General features: G+C 35.6%; 4 protein-coding genes across 5 annotated transcripts; 2 read left to right on the forward strand and 2 right to left on the reverse strand.

Moving 5' to 3' along the window:
• The first annotated feature begins 312 nt into the window (after nucleotides 1-312).
• LOC108730529 (uncharacterized) lies at nucleotides 313-4,873 on the forward strand. Of its 2 annotated transcripts, none has more exons than XM_018460290.1 (12): nucleotides 313-643; nucleotides 776-870; nucleotides 1,022-1,176; nucleotides 1,292-1,422; nucleotides 1,573-1,708; nucleotides 1,781-2,162; nucleotides 2,299-2,834; nucleotides 3,039-3,411; nucleotides 3,499-3,827; nucleotides 3,902-4,136; nucleotides 4,245-4,588; nucleotides 4,691-4,873. In XM_018460290.1, exons 1-12 carry the CDS (start codon nucleotides 565-567, stop codon nucleotides 4,773-4,775), a joined length of 2,880 nt encoding a protein of 959 aa, XP_018315792.1. In that variant the 5' UTR covers nucleotides 313-564; the 3' UTR covers nucleotides 4,776-4,873. The 2 variants fall into 2 exon arrangements, with proteins under 2 accessions (XP_018315792.1, XP_018315793.1); XM_018460291.1 differs by having other exon boundaries at nucleotides 4,681-4,872.
• A 734-nt stretch (nucleotides 4,874-5,607) lies between these two features.
• On the reverse strand, nucleotides 5,608-8,847 carry LOC108730532 (protein FAM177A1). The gene is made up of 4 exons (XM_018460294.1): nucleotides 8,639-8,847; nucleotides 6,703-7,026; nucleotides 6,091-6,216; nucleotides 5,608-5,978 (listed from the first exon to the last, which is right to left on the reverse strand). The coding sequence occupies exons 1-4, from the start codon at nucleotides 8,639-8,641 to the stop codon at nucleotides 5,706-5,708; spliced, it is 726 nt and encodes a 241-aa protein (XP_018315796.1). The 5' UTR covers nucleotides 8,642-8,847; the 3' UTR covers nucleotides 5,608-5,705.
• Nucleotides 8,848-10,230: 1,383 nt separating this feature from the next.
• On the forward strand, nucleotides 10,231-12,251 carry fzr (fizzy and cell division cycle 20 related). Its single transcript, XM_018460293.1, has one exon. The coding sequence runs from the start codon at nucleotides 10,691-10,693 to the stop codon at nucleotides 12,173-12,175; it is 1,485 nt and encodes a 494-aa protein (XP_018315795.1). The 5' UTR covers nucleotides 10,231-10,690; the 3' UTR covers nucleotides 12,176-12,251.
• A 3,281-nt stretch (nucleotides 12,252-15,532) lies between these two features.
• nop5 (nop5 ribonucleoprotein) lies at nucleotides 15,533-19,450 on the reverse strand. Its single transcript, XM_018460292.1, has 4 exons — nucleotides 19,268-19,450; nucleotides 19,035-19,111; nucleotides 17,005-18,848; nucleotides 15,533-16,635 (listed from the first exon to the last, which is right to left on the reverse strand). Exons 1-4 carry the CDS (start codon nucleotides 19,310-19,312, stop codon nucleotides 16,499-16,501), a joined length of 2,103 nt encoding a protein of 700 aa, XP_018315794.1. The 5' UTR covers nucleotides 19,313-19,450; the 3' UTR covers nucleotides 15,533-16,498.
• Between the last annotated feature and the right edge of the window lie 1,188 nt (nucleotides 19,451-20,638).

Genomic DNA, 20,638 nt, shown 5'->3' on the forward strand with positions numbered 1-20,638 from the left:
ATCAATGCGATTGGTCAATTCTTTCTTCATCCGAGATCTTGGACGGATTTCTAGCATCGTGGACACTGGGCTTTAGGTTTGTTCGCGTCGCATGCCCCAACATGAATAGGAGAATGTTGGAGCATGCGACGCGAACAAACCTTTTAGCATGGACACGCATCACATCCATTTTCTAAATCTAACTACGATTTTATCGGCAATATCGAAAATATAAGATAGTTCACATCCATTTTATGAAATAAATGTTGGTGCCACTAGTGTATGTATGTACATACAAGGTTACTTTTTCTTGACTTTTTCTAGTGTCATCATGAGTGTCACGAAAAAAGTTTGTTAATCGTTTCTTTCTGACGTCTGTGAAATGGCAGACTTGTTGGCAAAATAAGAGAAGAAGAAATCTGGCAACTCTGCGCTGCTATGTCGTGCGGGAGATCGGCAATACGACCGGCGACGACCGGCGCGAGTCTCTCTGACAGTTGATAACGGAATGACAGCCCGATGATGCCTGGCGACAAGCCGGTCTGACCCATCTCACTCCGAGCTGCGGGTTGAACCAGAGCAGAGATGCAAGGCATTTGCGATAACATTCGCACAGCGATCGAACACGGACGTACTGACATTATCAGGTCGCTCCTGGATGCGTGTACGTATACTTCCTTTTCTGGCCTCAAATCTTGCACGAACTTCTTATGTACTAGGATAATGAATTAAGTAGGATGGATAAGAACGTCCTTTGTTTTTTGTTATTTACATTGTCGACCTGCCTCTGTCGCAGGTGAGAATGGTAATGCTACAGAGGGTATCACGAGGGACAAGATATTGAATCAACCGGTTTTGGAGGAAGGAACTTTCTTGTTGTATGCCTCAAAGGTGAAGTACTTTTCCAGATATTTTATTTGTCATTGTTGGCATTTTATTTAGCATTTTATTTGGCATTGTTGCTATTCCAATTTTCATTCTTTTTAAATGCTTCTAATTGGATTATTAATAAATGTTTCTATTTGTGCTGTTTATATTTAAGACCAACCAAGTGGACATTGTGAGAACTCTTCTGAATTGTGGTGCTGATCCAGCTGTACAGAATGCTGATGGACATAATGCGGTAGACGTTGCCTCGAGTGATTCAATACGACGTATCTACATAGAGGAAATGTTAAGAGCAACAGCTGCTTCTGAGTACGTAAATATCAACATTCAATTTTATGGTTTCTTTTTTCAATTGTGAGATGTAACTATCATTTTAATCGTATTAATTAGCGTCACAGAACAATTGACACATACCTTTTTACAGAGTAGACAGAGTAGTGCAGTTGCTAGATGCAGGATTGGACGTTAATTCGTGGGACTCACAAGGTAGCAAGAACACACCATTGCATTGGGCAGCATGTTATGGGAACAAACACATTATCGCGTGTTTACTTGGTAATGTATAAACAGAATGTTTGCGCTTAAAGTTAAATAGGTATATATTTGATATTTGAAAAACGAGAAGAAAAGCTATAATTCAGTGCAGCAATAAAAAACTTATAATCAGCATCTGAAAATAACGTTCATATTACAATCTCCATGTAGATAAAGGAGCTGATGTAAATGCCGAAAATGGTTGCGGTGCTACACCATTACATGATGCAGTGAATCGTGGCGACATTGCTATCTGTCAAGAACTATTACAGGCTGGTGCAAATCCTCTTGTACGAGCTACCAAAGGGTGAGCGATTAATTGTATGGATATATTGTTCTTGCGCATGCAAACATATAACATTTCTTTTTTTTTTTCCAGAACATTTGCGGGAAAAACGCCGTACGAGTTGTCTAGAAAGAAACAATCTCTGCATTGTTTCCTTCAAAGATTTATATCAAATTTCATGCTGAACGAGAACGAAACAATACATAGTGCCACTATGTCGTACCCAGATCCAAGCTATTGCCAGAAGGGTCTCACGTGCAATATGAGCCAATTGTCGATCGAATCTAACAAGTCGTCGGATCCGGCGTACGATGTGCCTTCGCGTGATGCAGGCAAAGAGAGTCCTAGCAAATCTATTATTGATAAAGGAAGTATTTATAATTTGCTATGGCCACAGCCAAAGACTGTAAACGTACTAAAAAATTTTACGGCTTCGTTTATCGCTGGAAAAGAGCTTTTTATATCAATAATACAGGTAATATTCAGGTGGACATATGTACATTAATGTTTCTCATACATATAGAAAATCTTTTGAATCGCGTTTCTGTTGAAAGGGAGGGAAATTCCTTCAATTTTACAAATAAATTCTCATCTCCAAATTATTCTTATAGGGCAGCGAATCTGTACATAAAATACTAGATGTGTGGGAGATCAGCAGGACTCATCTGCTGGAATTGGATCATGATGTAAAGATCGGTGAAGTGCAACCTAGTTGCGGCAAGTTGCTCAATGATAATATGATTGAATGCATCGTGAATAGGAATCTGTTTAACATTGCGGATAGCTATCAATTGCATATTACGCACAACTCCATAAAAGTGAGCGCTGGAAGTCTAGCGGGGCTGCATTATGCGGTCTGTACATTCGTGCAAATTCTGCGTCTGAGTAAGAATCAGAGTAGGTCGGAAGTGTGCGAGATAGAACCTGTTTTCATCAAAGACGAGCCGAGATTTGCACATCGCGGTATACTGTTGGACATTTCGCCTAGAGGACGCGTACCGACCTTGGAATATCTTTTACATATTATTGATATACTCTCATCATTTAAGATCTCGCATTTGCACCTCTACTCCAGGCTCGTTCAAAATTGCGACTGGCAACTTTGTTATTCCAAGTCCGAGATGATAACTCTGGATAGATATTGCAGGTACAAATTACATATTTGTATAATTCTAAGAATTCACTTTTCAAATAAGAGAAGATTTCTGATTTTTTATAAACTGTATTATTTATATCATCACTCTTTTCATTGTGTCATTGTTTTTAATTGTGATCTTTTTACATATTTATTATATAATTTACGTTTTAAATGGAGAAATTTTTATGTTATGTCATTTGGAAATTTTTTCAGAGATCGTCATTTAGACATAGTTCCAACGTTGGACGTCGATTCTAATGTCAGCCAACATCACTTGATGCAAATGTGGCCTATTTTTCAAGACTTGCTCGCAGTATTTCCTAGCTTAAATTACGTTCACGTAGGCCCGCGATTAACCACTTTATTAGTGCAAGCTGATAGCTTCGACTTGAGTGTGTCCGTCAACGATACACTCGAAACGGACATGTCGGAAGTATTCAAATCTTACTCGTGCCTTCAAGAACTCTGGCACATCCTCAATTTAAGCTCGAACACGACTTTACTTTTATGTTCCAACAGTTTACATTCCAAATCCGAGTTTCATAATATTCCTACTAATATCATACTTGTCGAATATGGATTTCAGGTGAGTTAAATTTTTTCAATTTTGTATGATATACTTGCAGGAACAATTATTTAAGTAAAATTTACTATAAATATCTGGATATCACAGGCTGATTATGATTTCTCCGAATGGACGGAGCCATTTAGACTGGCTGGTGGTAATGTGTTACCAAGTTCTGGCACAGCTAGTTACAATAGTTTGGCCGGATGTCCAGCATCGACGTATGCTAACACCAGAAATGCGATAAAAACTTCTTTGGAGCAGAACTCGATCGGTGTCATTGTCGCACATTGGTCGGGAAGTCATCATCTTACTCCGCATCCTTTCGCGTGGATCGGTTATTTAATAGCGGCTGGTTTAGCTTGGAACTCAACAACGGAAATAGATTTAGGACCTGATGATAATTACGATATCCCTGAGTTGTCTGCATCAGTTAGGTAACTGTTACAAAATTTGCAATCCATGATATATTCATGCTCATAATATTTTATAAAATCGTTTCGTTTTGTAGAGAAAGATATATCACAAAATTATTGGATATACACGTGTTTCAAGATTCAGAATATAAAATTGGTAATGCGATATTGGAATTGGGACGTTTGGACACATTGGTACTAACATTAAGTAAAAATCAATCGGTCAAAGATCTGCAGCAAATACCAGATAATCGCGGTTCTACGTTATATAGATTACTAACTGATCCGGATAATGTTAATTTGGAGTATCTTTCGGCCGACCTATTCGCTGTAAGTACACTCTTGTACGTTCGCTTAATATATCTTAATATTTTAAGGATGAATAGCAAGCTAAGATACTCAGGTATTCCGAATTAATTCGCTATTATGTGTTCGTAGAAAATGACGAAGCAGATTAAACGAATATCTCATTCCTTGTATGAGGCGAACTTATCCTCCAAGTTCGCGTCTATGGAGATACAGGAATTACAATTGACATCCGATCTGATGCTGACAGCTTGTAAAATTGGTAGAACATTGATTGGAGTCGGTGTGAATCCGAACAGTAACATGGGACTCGCTGTTATTAATTTAGGAGTATGTAATCTCCCGCCCACTTTCAGGACCGATGTAGCAAACAAGATGTTGGCTCATATAGAACAGTATAAAGGCTCCTGGTTGCAAAGACATTTTCCACAGGGTCTCCAGGACTCATTGCTAGTTTTAACTAGTGCGCTGCATAGGTTTGTGCCGGCGACATAAGTTTTTTCTCTTTTTAAGCATACAAAATATTTAGTTTATACTGAGCAATCTACAAAGCGCAAATGTCTAAAAGACTTTTACAGGACACCTCTCTCGAACTTTTGTGTTGTTCGAGATTTTAATCGACAAAAGACTACAGTGTGCAAATATGATATACGCGGCAAATGAAACACATAATACATAGAGGATTTCAAAATATATTCGAGGAAAACCTATTGAGAGCAATATGTATTTTTATCCTTATATATTATCACTACTATTGTATGTTTGCTATGCTGTATTGTTTCTTAATATTAGCCAATTTATCCTCAAGATATTTTTGAAAAATAATATTTTATTAAGAGAGAGAAATATAATTTTATGCTAAGAAGTTTTGATTATAAAAAGAATGTTTGTTTTATTAAATATAAAGACATTTATTAATTACCTTTATTGTCGTTGTTAATTACATAATAATTCGGTGAGTCACGGCTGACATAAATAACAGCGAGTAATGTTTGAATATATTGTTTATTTTCATATGGACGTATGTGCAAATGCAGAGTTAAAAAATTCTCTTTCGCAATGAGGTAACATATTTTTTATATTACTAATAGATTTAATATAACTATAATGTATCTTATAAATAATATATATAGGTCATATACATAAATTATATCGCTCTATTGTAACAATTAATTATTATGAAGAATAATACTAAAACTTTTTATATATATACAATCTTTATACATATGATCGTTACTTAGACTGACTTAAGAATCGCGAGTTTTGCAGGATCTTTATCTAAATGCTTTTACCTTTTCAATATCACATAAGACAATAATTTTTAATTTTTGTCTTACATCACATACTTTCTTTTCATAAATATAGTTTATTTTATACATTTTAAAAAACTTTAATATTGCATCGAAAAATATTAGTTGAAGAATCATTCAAGCATTTATTACTTCTATTCATAAATTTGTTAATAAATTTGGAATTGAGCAGTAAATTCCTGTCAATTAAATGTATGTTTGCTTATATTTTAAATGCATTATAAAACAGAATTTGTTATATGTAACATGTTTCATCAGTATTAAATCTCCACACTTTACACCATTACTTACATTCATTTGTCAATGAACTATCGCTATTTATGAGATTGTTCCTATTTTGTTCGTTCCATCCACCCATCTCCAAATCTTGTTTGTGGAACATTTCTTTTTCGAGTGCTTGTAGCCTATAAAACTCATTGATCTCGAACTGATACTTGGGCGCTGTTATGCCAAAGAAATTGGCCAAGCATTCGCCAACGTAATCGCAACCATCCAACATTTTAGAGCTCAACCATGTGGTTTGGTACCATGCCCATGGTAACCAATTCATATTTTTCTACAAAATATGTATTGTTTTATCTTTTCATTGAATAAATATATAATATTATACATATATATATATATATATATACAATATAATTTTTAATTAATATGATTTATATAATTACAGTATCTATCTGTGACACAATTTTATTCTTTGGCGCGTCAACTTCATCTTCTGACGAATATTCCTCCATTACTCCATCCGAAAACTGCAGTATTCTCTTTGGCTTTTTACTTAATTTGCGTTTGCACTAGAAATCAATATTTAATAAAATTAAGCTGAATTAAATTTGTTAAATTTATAGAAAAAGGTCAAAGAAATTCTTCTGAAGGGTGTCAATAGTTAATATTTGTTAATAATTTAAATATTAATGAAATTAAATAAATTAAAGAAACACAAATCAAAATTTAAGATGAATTGTTATTATTAAGAATCTTCTATTCTAAAAAACTATTTTCAATATTTAATCTGAAGATTATACTATAGAAAACATTCAGTAAATTTGTATAGAAATCAGCATTAGAATGTGATAACAAATATTTGTGTGCTAACAACTCAGAAAAACTTTGGGTTTAGAGAAGATTCATTTGTGAAAATATATTTTTATCTTGGAGATCAAGCTGTCATCTAAAGCAAAACTATACGATTCCGCTAAAGGTTGCTTGGAAGGTTAAATGGAACGAAACACGTATGTCTCGGTGTCCGGAGATTTATCTGAATCTACCTACAATCTTACCTGCGTCTCGGTGTCTGAATTATCCTGTAGAATAACGTCGCTCAGATCCCTAGCGTCATCTCTCTCCGATGCCATTGTGGGCCGTATCTTACGGTAAGCAAAGCCTCTTTTACCGTGTCGCACCCTGATGACTCTCGTCAGTATGTTGAGCAAACTCTCTCTCCCCTCACCGGCCAGATGACTCATTCGAGACGAACGAGGCTTCGAAAGAAACGGCACAGCATCGTGATCCCATTGGTGCTGCCGATTTGGCGGTTCTTCTGTTGATCTATCTGCGGCCGGGCTGGGCAAGCAGAGCACGTTGGGCTCATCTAGAGACCCTTGCTGCTTTCCAGCAATTGAGATACATTTCATCTTTGTTTAACATTGGCAAATAATAGGGATTACCGTATTATATTGTATTATTGTCTCATTTTCTTGCTAGAAAGCAATCCTTAATTGAGGGAATGGACGAAATAAAGGCACAATTCTACTTCGGCCCTTTTTCCAGCAATTAGTCTTTTCATGTAATATTGATCGTAATAGAAAAATATTGTAACATGTAACTTCTTAAAGACATTACATAAATTCATTCGATACTGTACACATTTGTGTATAATAAAAAAGTAGCAAGTTATTTTAATTTTTATTAATATCAAGATTTTACAATTAGGCCTTTATTCCACCCATCCCCTTAATTATAACAGAGTCTGATGATTTTGATTGTGTTCTGTGAAGCGTATATGATGCACATAATTCATCATTTTATTTTTGTTGTCACTGAATGTTAAACAAGGATAAAATGATACATTATTATGCACAATATATGCTTTACGAAACTAGGGCCGATTCTCGCTCACAACGCTTAAAAATCATTTCATCCTTTGTCAAATGTTGAACGAAGACAAATAATGCTCATGAGCATTATCAGCATGAATCGGACCACGGCCTAGGAGTTTATTAAAATAATCTACGAGAGAGAGAGAGAGAGAGAGAGAGAGAGAGAGAGAGAGAGAGAGAGAGAGAGAAACATGTTTTATACACAAAGAGAAAAATGTTTGGTATTTGTAACTATAATTATATATTACTATAATTATGATTATTACTGCTATAATAATAATAACAGTAACTATACATATAGTTCCAGCAACAAATGTATATAGTTGGCAACCTAAAATGACTATAATTATATTTATAGTCACTTGAATCATTTTTATGGTAATTTCAACTATTTTATGGTTATAACAACTATAATTATAATCATTTTAGGTTGCCAACTATATACATTTGTTGCTGGAACTATATATATAGTTACTGTTATTATTATTATAGCAGTAATAATCATAATTATAGTAATATATAATTATAGTTACAAATACCAAACATTTTTCTCTCTGTGTACTATTTCCCTTTAATTTATACTGTCTCACTCTATAATTTTAATTAAGATTATACCCAAATAGCAAAATGATGTCAAATGACGTCTTCATAACGTTTTAATGACGTCTTTAACGCCAATAAGACGTCATTAAAACGTTGCCTTGCTATCTGGATAGATGCCTTCCATTTAGTGACGCAGTCAACACAAATATTGTTATATTGTCTTTCTTTGCATTCCATGAATAACAAAGACAGAACAATATTATTGTGATGACTTATCATTTAAATGGAAGGTATCTTATATAGAGTGAGATGGTACGAGTAGAGTGAGATAACATATATAGAAGGAAAAGATATTTATACTTTTTTTGATTTATACTTTTCTCTCGTAAGATTTTAACAAAATCGTTCTTGGCCAGACTCTTTGGGTTTGGGTGCGTTTCATTTGACGATCACAACGTTCATGGAATCGTTTCATCCTTGTTGTTTATCAAATATTAAACAAATAATGCTGGCGAGCATTGTGAGCACCAAATGAACTCACCCTTCAATATATAGGGTTTCTCTTTAGGCTCACCATGGCGTGTCGCTTTTTGTATTCGAAAATGCCATTTCGCGAAAGATTATTCAGGATCTCGAGTAGAATTATATTCCTTTAACTGATACTCTCCCAAGTCTCATTCACCCACTGGTTCTTATAAAATTATAGGTACATATCGTACATGCGCGGCTGCAACTGGCATGAATCGCAACATTCGAGGCGGAAAAATAACGTGGAATTATACGAGGGTGCGGACACACGATAGATGGAATAGATAAGGATTTACGATTTCAACCTATCAGAAACTGTATTCTGATGTATCCAATTAGATAATATACACTTTATGTATGTTCATTTTGAACTGGCACTTTTATTAATAATATATCGGTTACTTTTCATAGTAATATATTATTTTAGATAATCATTTAAATTTTTGAGGATCTTTTTTTGAACATGGCCTTTTCATTTTTATGATTTTTTATAGATAATCCAATTTCTACCTAATACTCGTTCTTTATAACCGTCAAAAAGTCTTTAAATTCTTCCTTCTATCTTATCGCAGATAGAGAAAATCCGTTAGTCGATGATTAACTCATTTTTATCTTTCCGATAATAACATTTATCATTTTAAATGGAACGAATTTGCAGTTCATTTATGTGCGTTACGAATAGAATGAAAAGAAACAAGAGAAAAAAATTTTAAAGGGACTGTTGATTCAAAAAGTCTATAATACTTTGTAATGGTCTTTTTTTATCCGGCTAATAAATAATGATATTTATTAATTGTATATACATCCCAGACAGCACAGAATATTTATGATAAATATTTATTAATGTTCTTTTTTTTAAGTGTTATATAGACATTTTATACATATTTTATATAAAACTTTATTCGAAATATTATTAAAATATAGACTAAATATTTTATGTAATATTTATGATAAATGAATATTTCTAATAAGTATTTCTTATTTGGATTATATATGTCTCATTAAGTATTTTCATAACATTTATTATAATATTTACAAACATTTTATATTTATAATAAACTTTTATGGTCTGTGCAATCTAAGATCACAAAAATATTTACAAAATATTTAAAATAAATCTTATAAATACTTATAAATATCTTGTAAATATTGTGTGTTGTTTGGGATATATAATATTACATATCGCTTATTTGTTACAACAATAGATATAACAAAAATTGTCAAAAACACAAAGAAAGGAAAAAACATACTTTAAAAGAATATTCGATTTAAATTTTTCTATAATTAATTATTACAGTAAAACTGCGCATCAAAATTAACATTACATTTTTCTGATTAAAAAATTTTTATAATATAAAATTTTAACAATTTAAACAATTTCTTTTTTTTTTAATAGTATCGTTATTTTAGCAAATGAACAATATATTGTCATTATATGTTGTATTGTATATATGACAATATATTGTTCATTTGCTAAAATAACGATACTATTAAAAAAAAAAAGAAATTGTTTAAATTGTTAAAATTTTATATTATAAAAATTTTTTAATCAGAAAAATGTAATATTAATTTTGATTTATTATATACAATATAATAAATTGTATTATATATATAATAATATTTATTATCATTATTGAAAGAATTATGTGGTGTGAAGTAATCAATAAAGGGACAAAAACGGTCGATAAGATTGACTTCCCTTTCCCTTCGGTATTCGTATTCCGAGACACATTTCTATTGGCGGACACGGGGCAATCGCTCGAGACCTCGTGCGATTCTCGAATCCTGCGAGTTCTGACGTCGAATGGCGACGGCAAGGCTGCTAACACGACGGACGGTGGCCAGCAAGTTCAGACCTCAAACCGTCCGAAACAATTAAACGGAACGTAGCGCGAAGTGGCTGGGCATCCGGGAATGAGCTTGTGACGTGTTCCGAGGCCTGGGAATCGATTGCGGAGTTGTCGCAGCGAGCTCCTACGGTCTCTCACGGCGGTGCATGCGGGAGGCGCGTCGGAGGTGCCGTTAATTATGTGAAAGAGACAAGGAGCACTGCCTCTTGGTGCGGCAAAGGTGGGACACGTATCCCTCACGTCGCGTCATGTTCCATCACGAGTATGAGAAACGGCTGCTGAAGCCGGGGAGCACCGACGTGTCGACGGGGACGGGCACGGCAACGTTGCCCGGCACCACTGTCGCCACTTATTCGCCCATCTACTTCTCGCCCACGAAGACGGCGTACAACAACAGCTACGACCGCTTCATACCCACCCGTTCAGGTAATAACTGGCAAACGACGTTTTCTATGATCAGCGAGAATGGCCGGGGCGGCCTGGTGGCGAAGAAGACACGAGAGAATGGCGAGGGTAGCCGTGACGGTATCGCCTATTCCTGTCTGTTGAAGAACGAGCTGCTCGGAGCAAGCATAGAAGACGTAAAAGGCCAGTGCGAGGAGCGCCGGGTACTCTCGCCGTTAGTCACCAAGAACCTCTTTAAGTACACCACTCCCACCAAGGATCGGACCCTGCTGGATCAAAGTTCACCATACTCCTTATCACCGCTTAGTGCCAAGAGTCAAAAACTATTGAGATCTCCCAGAAAGGCTACCAGGAAGATTTCGAGAATACCCTTTAAAGTGTTAGATGCTCCGGAGCTGCAGGATGACTTCTATCTAAACCTGGTCGACTGGTCCTCTCAGAATGTTCTCAGCGTTGGTCTGGGAAGTTGCGTCTACCTGTGGTCAGCATGCACCAGCCAGGTGACGAGACTCTGCGATCTGTCCAGCGATGGCAACAGCGTCACCTCAGTCGCCTGGAACGAGCGTGGCAATCTAGTGGCAGTAGGTACGCATATGGGCTACATCCAGGTCTGGGACGTAGCAGTGAACAAACAGGTGAGCAAGCTACAGGGCCATAGCGCCCGGGTGGGAGCCCTGGCATGGAACGGTGAGGTTCTCTCATCCGGCAGCAGGGACCGGTTGATACTGCAGAGAGACGTGAGGACGCCGTGTGTTGTCGGTGAACGGCGACTCGGTGCCCATCGGCAGGAGGTGTGTGGCCTCAAGTGGTCGCCGGACAATCAGTACTTGGCATCTGGCGGCAATGACAATCGGCTCTACGTGTGGAATTTACACTCCCTCTCCCCCATCCAGACGTACACCGAGCACCTGGCGGCGGTGAAAGCGATCGCCTGGTCACCTCATCATCACGGCCTGCTGGCGTCCGGCGGTGGCACCGCCGACCGTTGTATTCGCTTCTGGAACACGTTGACCGGCCAACCGATGCAATGTGTCGACACTGGCTCACAGGTCTGCAACTTGGCATGGAGCAAGCACAGCTCTGAGCTAGTCAGCACGCACGGTTACTCGCAGAATCAAATTCTCGTGTGGAAATATCCGAGCCTCACGCAAGTGGCCAAGCTCACCGGACACTCGTACCGGGTGCTCTACCTGGCGATGTCGCCCGATGGCGAAGCGATTGTTACCGGGGCGGGCGACGAGACTCTGCGCTTCTGGAATGTATTCAGTAAGGCCCGCAGTCAGAAAGAAAACAAGTCCGTGCTGAATCTATTCACGAGTATCCGATAAATAATGGACTGCACTGGTCATCGTGGTAGAGCCTCGCGAAACGTCTTTTATTATGTATTTTGTACATATGCATACACACTATCTATCGTCAAATACATTTATCGTAGAATATTCTAAAAGAATTATATATACATATATGTATACACTTATATAGAAACATATATATATATATATAAATAACTGCGTTAGAGGTACTAGAAGAAACACATTCTTAGAGAATTGTATAGAGATAAGAATTACGCGATGTTCCCAATATATAGGATAAGTCCGCGAATTTGTCGCGTAGTCTACGACATGTTGAGTACTTGTGTGCAATACTCGTCGCTATTCTCCGGTACTTCCTAAGGAAAGAAAAATAAAAATGCATGCCGGAGACTATCGCTACGAGACGCTCTATATTTTTTATGCACTTTATATACACTTATTTTTATATGTCGCTACTCTATAGAATTATAAATTTTTTATAATTATTTTTTATTATTTTTGAACGTATTATTTCATTCAGAAATTTGTTTTTTTAATTAACGAGACAGTCGATCGCAGCTATCAAGAATTTTCTCAAGAGAAATCTCCAGATTTGCCCCTAGATTTGTAATTAAAATTTAAGTCGTTCCAGGACACTCTGTACAACGCGCTTGCGTTTTTCTATTCTATTTTGCATCTTACGTGACCACGATGTTGGAGCACACACAATCTATATCTTGCTGTACCTACGAATGGGAATTTACAGCGATGATCTATTATGCATTTCATAAATTTGTAATCGCAGTTCTCTCTCCTTTGAGAGTGTATTTGATCACTGGGTTTCCGCAACTTTTCGAAATGTCCTTGGAGATATCTGCAGACTGACTAGACTCTGAAAGAGAAAAAAGTAAAGTCTGCGAAATTCTAAAAAGGCTGTCTCGTACTTTTGCTACTGCTTGACATTGTCCTGCTGTTCCCAATGTGCTCTATTAGTCATTCTAAAAAAGGGATTTGTTTCTACGGAACAACTTTTCTGTCACATTCTTCTATAACTAATGTTAATTTATAGTTTACGCTCGGAAAACTGTACAAATTTAAGTTGAAACGTGACTTATATCATGCGAATCTACTAATTTATATTATAATAAGAAGAATATATATATTTAATATATCGCATTGATATATCTTACGTAATGTTATTCGAGAAGAAATAATTGAGAGTTGATAAGAAAATTGTATAATTGAGAAAATCTACGTGTAGTTCGCAGACATATACGCATATTTGCGTAATCTATTTTTCGCGATACCGTATATCGTACGTTCGAGTACACGAGTATGTAATAAAAAAGAAATAGGAAACTGAAATAAAAAAACTATATATATATCGAGAAACTGAGATATTAATTCTCAGCGAGTGATGATTATTTCGTTTATAATTCACCGAATGCGAATAATCGATGATTGTCGTATAACATTATACGTTATGATCTAGTAATATGTATAAAATATTTTTATACAATAATCACTATTGTGTCGTTAGACGAAATGCGTTACACGCCTACGACGCTTTGCTCGATTCACTTCGTTACGGCGATTAATCAGAAAGATGAACCGGAAGTAAAAAAAATAAGGGGAATGCAAATTGTTGCATTAAGTCCTACATGTGCATTCTATGTGCGCCAAGCAGGATCTGAGTTTCTTGTAATAAGGTATCTACGAATAGAGATGTTTCCTCAAAGTTTCTATGCAGCATCGTTCGATACGTGACGTGTAATTAAAACGAAATGGAAAAACATTTTGTTTTCCACAATAGACTCCAAAAAGATGTATACATATATATATGATTGTAAACGATATCAGATCTATTAAATATAGTGCGCGAAAGAAGATATCATCAAAATAGACAAATTATATGAGATATTTGATAGAACTAGTAAAATCATAAGTCATTATTTTAAAAAATTATAAAATACAATTGCTGTTTTACATATTAAAATAAGGCAAGAGATAAATGAGACGACAAATGTACATAGATCAAAGTCTGCTAGTCAAATTTAGTCAGAATTTTTGCGGATTCGCGATACTGATGACATTTTCTTTTTATGAATGTATATATAAGTGTAACGTTTTTCTTTAAATAATATTTCTATTTTTTCGAAATAAGCATATTTTAAAAGTAAAATAAGTAAAACTAAAATTCCTTCGCTTACAAACAACATTGCTTCTATGATTCTATACTATGAATTAATAATCACTTATTGTATGCATATCTTCTATTGAGCTGATATTTGTAGAAATTATATCGTTTACGCACGTGAATTATTTAAATTTTTTAAATTAATATATATATTTTTTTGAAAGATACACTCTTTTTGGACGAAAATGTATAAATTCTAAAGAATATATATTGTGGAGATCTATCGCGAAAGTTTTCAACTGACTTTCATGATTTAATCGTTAAATCTATGATGTATTGCTCTATCAGACACAACATCTGTTGTCACATATATGCATCAAGATTTAATAAATATTGATACTTATATGAATGTATAATGTAAAAAAATATATAATGAGGTATTACTTTTTTGTAAGTTATGCGCTAATATCTAATATACTTATAACATAATCGGCTTTCGATTTATGATCTTAATTGCGTGCAATCGTCTCGTGGAAGATCTTTATAATTTCTTATTCTATTATTTTTGTGCGAGTTGTTATTCAAATGCAATTCTGCTAATTATGGCAATTGAAAATATCTGATGAAATATCTCATTCTTGCAAAAGAGATACGTATTGTAAGATATTTAACAAATCAGTTTTATATCTATCATTAATTTGATGACAATTATAAACGAATTCTGTCATATATGATCATACTTGTACAATATTAATTGTAGCTTATATTTTTTTGGAAAAATATAAAATCATGAGTCAAATTATCTATTAATATACATACTATATGCAAAGCGCATAATTATTTCAGCTATTATGTAACTGCCTGCAAGTCAGATAAATAAGTGTTAGAATAAAATATTTAGTAAACCTTCAGATGTATTCGCGTATCATGGGTTAAATAAAGTAATTCTGTTATAAAAATGTCATGGTTCCAAGTTTATCTTGCATAAAATTAATATAAGCAATTTCTCTCCTTTTCTGCAATTACATGCCTCTCCTCCTGCTAGTAAAACAGCAGACTAATTTCTTATCAAAATTTTTAGGATTATAATATTTTATGAAAAATTGATATTTAGGGAATGTTGAATTTTTCTATGAAAAAAATGAATCGTTTGCATAAATGAATGCATAAATGTATTTATGAGAAAACTATACAATATTTTACATGAATCCTTTTAATATATATAGAATATCGATGCTCAGACGAAGCTATCTCGTTTAAGGATCCTATTCGCCAACTTTAATTTTTAATTAAAACACGGTCCTGAGAAAAAAATACTTCGATAACAAATCTCAGATTTCTCTAGCTTTTTTACTCTAGCTTTCATACTTAATTAAAAATATTTTTATTCTTAATACCTGTTTATATAGGATTATTCGAAATGATTGTCGAGGTTTCAATTTTTTGTATAAATAATGCATTTAACATTTATAACCATACTGAGAGATAGATAGTTTGATTCGAACCTTTCGCTATTCAGTAGCTCATGTGTTTAAACCCTTGTATATCATATTGGCCAAATTGTTCAATGTAATTTATTAATTCCTTCTCCATCTGAAATCTTAGAGCGATTTCTATCATCGTGGATACAAGATTTAAGCTACTGAATGGCGACAGATTCGGAACAAAATTTCATGAGATTTGCTATCTATAGGCCTGTTCTTTTTAGCTGAACTTCTGACGCGGTTCATCTTTCTTCCTTTTCTCTCCACGTTGGAGAAAAAAAAAAGAAAAGATGAACGGTCCAAGAAATTTGGTTAAAAAGAACGAGCCTCGTACGTCTATAATTGTTCTTCTATATCTCTACGTTAAATGTCACAAAAAAATTAATTGAGAGATACCACAAGCTTCAAGCTTAGCGCGGAGTATAAGGTAAAGCTAAAGGCACGGTTAAGAATACTTGAGGCGAAAAATATGCGTCGATAAGTGGAAATCTAGACAATCATTTTAAATAACCCTGTATATATGTAAAAATTTAATATAGAAACTTGTTTTTTATCCTATAAGCCGCAACACAGACTTTTGCATAAAGCTGTATAACGTAAAGGCATAAAGCAAGAAAATTAATTAATCACAATATGAAATGGAGGATTTTAATTAGTTGATTTTCTTATGTCTTGTCTTATGCGTTACGCAAAAGTTTGTGCTGCGGCCTTATCTCTTTCTGCGTATCCTATTCAAATTTAATCTTGCTTTGATTTCTTTTTTTTCTTTTTCTTTTTCTCGCTCAAAACTGGTTCCTCCACCTCTTCAGCAGATACTATTGTTTGCTGCATCTCCTCGCTTTCTTTTTCCTTTTTCTTCTTCTTTTTCTTCTTTTCTGTAAATAAAAATGATAAGTTCTTACTTGGACGGCTATTTTATTATTTATTACAAAATTGCGCGATTTAATAGATTAAATCTGCTTAATTATACGAGTCTAACAAAGACAGAATTTAATTAATTAGAATGTTAATTACAGATTTGAAATTATAGAAATCTGTTTTTAAATCTTCAAATATCTTGTAACTACAAAGAGAGATTGAAACTTGTACATATTTTCTAAATGTCTACATTTTTTGCAACATTATTTTTAAATTGTTTTCTAACCGAATCAAGATATTTAATAGTGAAATATAAAAACTGAAGATCAATTGTTATTCAATATTTATTTGATACCTTGTATGTGCATTTTTCTTTTTATAATTACCTTCACTTGTTCCAGCTTCAACTGAAACATCTGCTTCAAATGTTTCCTCAGTTTTTACAGACGCTGCCTCTTCAAGTTCCATTGGTTCCTTCTTTTTCTTCTTTTTCTTCTTCGATACAAGATCTGAACCTGCTTCAACTTGCACTTCTTCTTTGATACCAGAAGCTTCTGCTGTGTCCTCTGTTTTGGGTTCTAAACTATGTTTCTTCTTTTTCTTTGGAGTAACAACTGTTTCCATTTCCACTTGTGCACCAGAAAATTCTCCTTGTTCTATATTAGATTCTAGACTATGTTTCTTCTTTTTCTTAGACACAATAGTCGGCTCCGTCTTCACTTGTTCCTCTTCTTTAACATTAGAAGCTTCTGCTGTATCTTCTGTTTTGGGTTCTAAGCTGTATTTCTTTTTTTTCTTTGGAATGTCGGATTCTGTCTTTGTTTGTGCACCAGAACATTCTCCTTGTTCTATATTTTGTTCTAGACTATGTTTCTTCTTTTTCTTCGGTACAGTAACCAATTCTATTTCCGTTTGTGGTTCTTCCTCCTTCATTTCCTCCTTGATCTGTTCAGAACTCGTGCTATGTTTCTTTTTCTTCTTTTTAGGCATTTCCTCGCTCTCATTTGTTTCAATCTCTTCGATTAATGGCCTCTTCTTAGTCGGCAGTGTCGAGTCTACAGACGTTGAATACTGCATGTATTCATTCTTGACATGATATTTTTCAAATTTGGCCTTTGCTTTGGCGGTGCCACTTATCCGACGGATATTTCCTTCTTCAAGCACTCTTAACCGTGCCTCCAATTTCATTTTGTGCTCCGCGCCAAGTTCAAAGTTTGTAGTATCTCCTAATGCATCAACTCTTGTTGCTAGAGAGGCTTTTGCTGCCAACATTCTGGATATTTTACCCTTGTTTTTGTTTGAGGATTGTCCGACAAGTTGTGAATGATAGATCAAACCATACTTGGGTGTGTTCTTCTTTGTTTTAAGAGCACGGAACAGTGCCTTCTCTGCACCGAGAATTTGTAAAGTAGATGCTGGATGTTTGGCAAGACTTGTCAGAGAACCGGCCTTAGATATCAGACGTGCACCGATCAGATCGCCAACAAGAACTGTCAGGTTTGGCGCTAATGCCATCATCCTAGTCTTCAGATAATCACACAGCTGAGACCGGTATTGATGAAGCTCAAGTATTTCAACACACAAGCATTGCATGTGTTCAGCGTCGTATTCCGAGATCTCTGACCCCATCGAGATTTCCGCGGCCGCCTTCACTCTCTCCTCGACTTCCTCTGTCAGAATATCCGACAGATCACATTTGACAGCGTTTTCTCGTTGGCCGACTATATGCATTGTCTTTATATACTGAAGATTGTCAGTCACGATTTTGCCTAGCTCAGGAAAGTGCCAGCCATACCATTCGCGTGCTCGCATTATGTAGTTATTGAGCTCCTTATCTAGATCATCCAGCAAGCACACTGCCTGTATTACCATGGTATCGACCTTGTCGGGTGAGAACTTCAGCTTGTATCTGGAAAGACTATGGGCCAGGCCCAGCGTCATGGCCGTCCTCTCCTTGTCGGTCACCCCACTTATCAGACCATCCAGTTGACTTCTGATGCATCTCATCAACTCCTGCACCGCTGTGTTGCTTACACAGGATAACTGCAGCTTATCCTTAATGGCACAGCCCAGCTTGGCATCGGCTACCGCCAGCTGTTCATGGGCCTCGATGCAGCAGTTCCTGAGTGTTTTCTTCAAAGATTTGGATAACTTGCTGTTTACAAGCGCCGTAGCAGCGCATAATGCTTCGGTGGTGTCCTCAAACTTGTGAAAGTACGTTAGCTTAAGTCTGCAAAACAAAAAGTATATAAGGACCATAATACACCAAATAAAATAGTACAACTGGCTACAGAAAGTAATAGGTTTGTTTTTTACTGTTACATAAAACATATATTTATTTCATTTTAAATATAAAAAGTGTACACTAGTTCAGTTATAAAAAATAGATGTATAGGTTCTTAAAAGAAAAACTTACAATCTACTAGCGGCTTCGGGAGTCTCAAAGTCCTTATGAAGATTCTCCGACTGGGCGAGTTTATTTTCGTCTAGGATCTACAAGCAAATTGTCATTTAAATTCTAATATGTAATATTATCATTAAACAATCTTGTTGTATACGCGATACTTCTGATGGGAAATAAAACGAGGCCAACACGTGCGCGTTCACTTAGGTTAGGAGGTCCGGCGTTTCGGGTAAATTCGAACTTACCTTGAATATCGCGTAGCCCGCCGACGTCTCGAATAGCACCAACATGATTGCTGCGTTTTTTTCACGACTTAACGATTGTAACAATTAGTTTCATACAATTTTCATGCCAACAAATGAATGTAATGTCCACGCCACATCCACACTTAATCCACGCCGATTGCCGGAACAGTCGGAACCACAGTATAGGTTAATACATGATGTAAGGACACCAGGTGTTCCATTGCGCATAATGGCGATAGCAATACTGGAAACAACCAATCACATTTTTGCCTCAATGCCCTTTCCTGCGTATAATAACGCTTGGCATATTGGAATAGCCAATCAAATTTTTGCCTCAATTCACGCTGCTACTGCGTAACCACGGGAATGGAACACCTAGGTTTGTTCGCGTCGCAAACTCCAACATGATCCCATAGTTCCTACTCACTCTATCAAGCGCATTAGAGTGAGTAAGAGCTATGGTAGGAGCATATTGGAACATGTTGGAGCATGCGACGCGAACAAACCACTGGTATCTTTACATCGTAGGTTAAGCGGGGAGCACAGACTCTTGCATAACGCATGACACATAAAGCATAAGAAACCAATCAAAATTCTTTATTTCATGGAAAGAAAGGAAACGAAGGACTTTGATTGGTAAATTTTCTTATGCATTACGTGTTATGCGTTATGCATAAGAAAATGTAAAGGCCGTAGCACAGACTTTTGCATAACGCATAACGCATAGTGCATAAGCGAATCAACTAATCAGATTCTTTCTTTTCCTTCCATTCCATGGAAAAGAAGAATTTCAATTCGTCGATTCCCTTATGCACTATGCATTATGCGTTATGCAAGAGTCTGTGCTGCGGCCATAAGGGTGCAGTCCCATGGAGCGTATCGCGGATCGCGCGTATCGAAAATCTGACCAATCGCGGACGTTCCGCTGTTTTTGATGCGCGAAAGTTTCGTTCCTATGGTCCCATGGAGCGGAATTCGAGTAAGCGGATCAGGCGAATAGTCAATCATAAAACGAGTTTCGTTATTTTTCTTTATTTGCCTTCATCTAAACAGTTGTATGATTGGTAAACCGCCGATCCGTTTACGTTAATTCCGCTTCATGGGACCATAGGAACGAAATTATCGCGTATCGAAAATAGCGGAACAAAACTGACTTCTGCGGACGAATTACTGTAGGACCGCAGAAAAAAGAGGATAGCCGCAAAAAGTATAACCATATTGTGTAAGTAAATTTTATTAAATATTAATTTATTTAATATAATTAAATTTTTTAAAAAATAGAACAATTGAAGGGCTAAGAGCCAGTTATGTAATAAAGAACGTTTAATTTAAAACATAAAGATAATTAAAATAATCATGATTATAACATTT

The sequence above is a fragment of the Mycetomoellerius zeteki genome, unplaced genomic scaffold (assembly GCF_001594055.1).
Source record: "Mycetomoellerius zeteki isolate Tzet28-1 unplaced genomic scaffold, Tzet1.0 scaffold93, whole genome shotgun sequence".
Taxonomy (NCBI): Eukaryota; Metazoa; Arthropoda; class Insecta; order Hymenoptera; family Formicidae; genus Mycetomoellerius; species Mycetomoellerius zeteki.